This window comes from Myotis davidii, unplaced genomic scaffold (assembly GCF_000327345.1).
Source record: "Myotis davidii unplaced genomic scaffold, ASM32734v1 scaffold88, whole genome shotgun sequence".
NCBI classification, from domain to species: Eukaryota; Metazoa; Chordata; class Mammalia; order Chiroptera; family Vespertilionidae; genus Myotis; species Myotis davidii.
Genome location: NW_006300377.1, coordinates 2522648 through 2527740, shown reverse-complemented (window position 1 = coordinate 2527740; position 5093 = coordinate 2522648). Strand labels below are relative to the sequence as shown.

At 50.3% G+C, this 5093-nt stretch overlaps 1 protein-coding gene across 1 annotated transcript in view; it reads left to right on the top strand.

The window, feature by feature from the left end:
• The window catches only part of SH3D21 (SH3 domain containing 21), a 7830-nt gene extending 2853 nt beyond the window's left edge, over positions 1-4977 (top strand). The window contains exons 11-17 of the mRNA XM_015572773.1: positions 2445-2492; positions 3345-3438; positions 3480-3559; positions 3650-3744; positions 3868-4565; positions 4659-4722; positions 4803-4977. Coding sequence (XP_015428259.1) covers positions 2445-2492; positions 3345-3438; positions 3480-3559; positions 3650-3744; positions 3868-4565; positions 4659-4722; positions 4803-4883 — 1160 coding nt within the window. The 3' untranslated portion in view covers positions 4884-4977. The remainder of the gene's footprint in view (positions 1-2444; positions 2493-3344; positions 3439-3479; positions 3560-3649; positions 3745-3867; positions 4566-4658; positions 4723-4802) is intronic.
• Positions 4978-5093: the final 116 nt, after the last annotated feature.

The following is a 5093-nucleotide window of genomic DNA, read 5'->3' as shown; positions in this document are numbered from 1 at the left end:
TTGACCAGGGTTATATCCTCTTGTTGGATCGATCCCTTTAATATTATGTAGTGACCTTTGTCATCTCTTGTGATGGCCTTCATTTTGAAATCTATTTTGTCGAATATGAGTATTGCTACTCCAGCTTTTTTTTCTTTTCCATTTGCATGATTTTTTTTCCCCACCCCTTCATTCTCATCCTGTATGTGTCTTCTGTTCTGAGGTGGGTCTCTTGTAGACCGCTTATAGTTGGGTCATGTTTTTGTATTCATTCAGCTACCCTATCCTTTTTGATTGGAACATTTAACCCATTTACATTTAGGGTCATTATTGATAGGTACTTATTTATTGCCATTTTAATTCTGTATGCCTAGGTTTCTCTCTCTCTTTCTTCTTCTCATTACAGCAGTCCCGTTAGCATTTTTATTTACTTGTATTTTAATTGATGAGAGAGAGAGAGAGAGAGAGAGAGAGAGTGAGAGAGAGAGAGAGACATTAACATTGATCTATTGCCTCCTGTATGCACCCTGACCAGTGATGGAACCTGCAATCTAGGTATGTGCCCTGACCAGGAATCAAATCTGCAACCTTTTGGTACATGGGATGATGCTCCAATTAACTGAGCCACCCGGCTAGGATAACTTTTTACTTTTTTGATGGCGTCCTTTAATGCACAAAAATTTTAAATTTTGATGAAGTCCCATTTATTTATTTTTTTTCTTTGGTTGCTTGTGATTTTGGTATCATATCTATGAAACCAATGCCAAATCCAATGTTATACCTCAAATTGATTGAGTTCCCTTCAACCATGACAGTGAACCTTCTGATCCTCAATCTGCCCCATACTCAAAAGTCATTGTGGGCTGGGGAATGGGGAGGAGTCTGATGGAGGGGAGGAGTAAGCAAGAACCCACCAAGCACAAATGCTTCTCAGATTATTTTAGCCTTTGGTCAATTTCCAGAGCACTGAAATGGTTGCTTTCTCATTTCTGTCCAATTTTATAGCCGTGTGGGGCGCAAATTTGTCCACTAACTCAGCCATAGCCAAGCCCTGTTTCTATTATCCATTTTTTTAAAACATTGCTTTCAAGTTTTTTACTTCTTATCTCACAATACTTCTAGTTTACTAATTTTCTCTCTAGCTTTTTGGCTATGTTTGATCTGTGTTTAACTTCTACATTGCATTTTATTTCAGGAGTGCTGTTTTCACCTCCAGTAGTTTAGCTTGCTTACTTTCTTTCTTTCTCTCTTCCCTTCTGTTCCCTCCTCTCCTCTCCTCTCCTCTCCTCTCCTCTTCTCTCTTCTCTCCTCTTCTCTTTTCTTCCCCTCCTCACATCTGTCTTTTTGTTCCTGACAGCCCTTGGGTGCAGGCCCATCCTTTATTTCTTCAAATATGTTGTACAGGGCTGTGCTGTATTTTCCACCTGGCATTCCAGGTGTGTTGTGTGTTGTGTCTGCTGACTCTGCTCTCACTGGCCTGTCTTCTCATATTTTATGATCGTCATGTGGGAGCACGTGACTTGATCTCAGTGTGTGAGTCTTGCACGCCTTGGTTGGGGAAGACTTCTTTCAGAGGGGACTGCCTTTTACTTCTGGCCCCAATTTCTCCCTTTCTGTGCCCCTCTCCTACCTCTTTTAAGTCCAACAGTGCCCCCAAATTGTATCCTAAGCAGGATATAATAGCAATTATATCTAGTGGGAGAGCCCCACAGGGCACCTCATCAGTCATTCCACAGGAAGCAGAAAAGTCAAAGTTACCATTTTAACGGAAGGAGACTTGCCTTGGGATGGTGAGCACACTGCATGATATACAGATGATGTATTATAGCATCGGACACCTGAAACCTAAATGGCATTATTAACCAATGTCACCCCGATTTCTAAAAAAACACATTTTCACCCAGGCATATGCCCTTGATCGGAATTGAACCCTCAGTCCACAGGCCAATGTTCTGTCCATTGAGCCAAACCAGCCAGGGCTAAAAAAGACACATTTTTACGAGCTTTGACTGTATGCCAAACACTCTTCTAGTACTTCATATGGGTCAGTCCTTCAAACTTCACAACAACCCTACAAGAGGTGTACTGTGGTCATCCTGTCTTATGGATGAGGACATTGGGCCACAGGTTAACTTACCTACCCAAGTTTTCTCATAACTGGCAAGTCATGGAGCAAGAATTCAAGGACCCATGCTCTTGTCTATTGCAACATGGCATCTGGGGATTTGTGCATGTGTCTGTGTGATACAGCATGCGTGGGTAAAACTCCAGGTGGCTGCCTGTGTGTCCATGGATGTCAATACCAATGTGTGTGACGGCCTTCAGGTGTCCACTCTGATGTCACCTTAGTGTGGCCTTTTCTGAACACCCCATTTAAAATTATTCTTATCCGTCCTCAATCACATGTCCTACTCTCTAACACACTGCATGTTTTACTTCTTTTGTTTATGTCTGCTTCCCCATAGAACATGAGCTCACTCAAGCTGCTGGGGGAAGAACACACCAGAGGCAGGGTGAGTACAGCCAAAGCCCAGGTTGGAGGCCATTGCAATAGTCCAGGTGAAGATGGTGGTGACTTGATCAGGAGTGCTCAGTGGCCGAGGTAGTGAAGAGAGGTGGATGTAGGACATGTTTTAAAGATAGAGCAGACGGGATTTACTGACGGGTTGGATGTGTGCAGCATAAAGGTATAAAAGAGGTCAAGGATCACTCCTCACTTTGTGGTATGAGCAAGTGGGCGATTGGGTGAGATGGGGAACCCTGGGAAAGGGGCAGATTCAGGGAACAGGGAGGTTGGGAAGCAAGAGACAGGTTTTGAACATGTTGCATGTGTGATGCCAGTTAGCTCTCCAAGTGCAAATAATGGGAGGACAGTCGGATCTGAGTGTGGGGCTCAGGGAAGAGAGAGGAGTTAGAAGTGGAAACGTTGGAGTCCTTGGCTTATTGCTGGTAATTAAGCCCGTGAGACTGGGTGGGATTTCTTAGGGAGTAAATGAGATGGAAAGACAAAGAAGTTTCAGGGAGGGTGAACTGGAAGGTCTTGCCATGGTCCAGGACAGAAATGAAGTCTGAACCACTCATGACACTAAGCAGGGACAGGTCTTAGAAAAGCATGGATTGAAGAACTGGCAGTATTTGGAGCCACCTCCCCAACGAAGCCTTCCGGGACCGCTCTCTGGGGTGCCCCCACAGTTCCCTATGCCCCTGTGGCATGAAGGTGTCAGCTTCCCCAGAGCTCCCAAGAGGCGGAGTCACACGATTCACCTCCTGTCCCTAATCCCTGTGCACAGCACCGGGCAGGGCCAGGGGCTCCCAGGTGGATGGATGAGTGAGAACAAATGCTGCACTTACCTCTTCCCTCCCAGCTCCTGTTAAGGAATCAAAAAAGATGATGCCCAAAACAACCCTCCCTACAGTCAAGAAGCTGATGACAGCCCACCCTGGGACCAGCAAAGCCAAGTAGGAGCAGGGTGGGGCTGGGGAAGGGTGCGGGTGCCTAGGAAATGCTGTGCCTTGCTGACGGGGCTATGTTGCAGGCCACCTGGTGGAGACGGTCAGAAGCGCCCCTCCCGAGACTCCGGTAAGCCTGGCTCCTCTCTCAGTTGGGTGAGGACTGGTGACCGATGGGGAGAGACTCAGCCTGGGCCCCCCTGACATCCTGCTCTCACAGGCTCCAGTGGCAGCCTCCTGGCTGGGGGTCCGGGCCACCCCGGCAGAAAGCGATCCAGAACCCAGGCTACCCGGCAGCGACCTGCAAACACTCAGGTGAGAGGCCCGCAACATGGCAGCGTGGGAGACTGGGCAGTCTGCTTCCCAGGGATATGGCGTGTGCGGGTGAAGGATCCCAGGCCGAGGAGAGCCCTCAGCTGAGACCTCCCATCACCACAGGAGGAAGAGCAGAGAAGCCGAGCAAAGGCCCCTCCTGCGAATAAAACCGCTACTCCGGGCAAGACACTCACCCCAAAGAAGACCCTGCCGCCGCGCAAGGCCCGCGCTCCAGAAGGGGTCTTTTCTGCGGAGGAGACCCCCGCTCTAAGTGTCGAACTAGCAGATGAAGCCCTTTACTCAAAGATGGCCTTTTCTGGGGACGAGGCCTCCACCCTAGAAAAGGCCTTGACCTTCGATCAGATGCTCTCTGAAGAGAGCTCTTCCGGGGACAACACTCAGGTGGATCCCTCTCCGGAAGCAGGCCCGTCCAAGTCCAAGAGCATGTCTTCCTCGGTCCATAAGCCAGAGGAACACCCCCTTGATAAGAGGGACAGCTCTGACCTCCAGTTGGAGGCTACGTCAGGGTCCCTTGAGAATGTGGTCCAACTCTGGGCAGATCCCACCACCCTCCAGGAGAAGACGCCTGCGGAGGATGAAACGACCCCCAAAGAGGAGGCAGCCCACAAAAAGGTAGCCCCTGCTCAAAAGGACCCACCTCCCATCAAGCTGAATCCAGGCCCTCAAGGAACTCCCACCCTTCATTCACTGGTCCCACAAAATCCCATCGTCAGCAAAAGTGACAACGAGGAGGTGAGGAAGCTACAGGAGGAGGTGGAGTCTTTAAGGAAGGACCTGGAGCTGATGGGGGAGCAGCTGGAGTAAGTCGGGGAAGGTCAGGAGGGGGTGGGCAGGGGGGGGGGGAGGAGAAGGGCAGGGCTGAGCCACCCTTCCCCTCATTCTCTGGTCTGCAGAAGTAAGCTAATGGACATCTGGGAGGAGCTGAAGAGGGAGAGGGAGAGGCGCCGGCTGCTGGAGGTGGGTGCTGTGCGAATCCCTGAATCCCGGCAGGAAGGGGGCTGGTGGCGGACCCTCCCCTGACGCCGTCTCCCCACCAGATTCAGATGAACCTGAGGATCAAGGATTCCCTGACCCCAAGCTCCAGCCCCACGCAGCAGCAGCAGACGCAGACGCAGTAAGGTGGAGCCTGGAGGGAAGGCTGCCTCCGCGCACCGACGTCCTTGCACGCAACGTTGGGAAAGCCAAGAAAGTAAACTTTGCTGTGTACGCTCACCGCCGGCCTGGTCCTTGCGGGGGCGGGGCCTTCGCGGCGGGCGGGGCTGGTGCTCTGCATTCCTGGCAGCCTCTTCCTGGCACATCTGGCCAACATGTGGCTCTCATTACTGTTC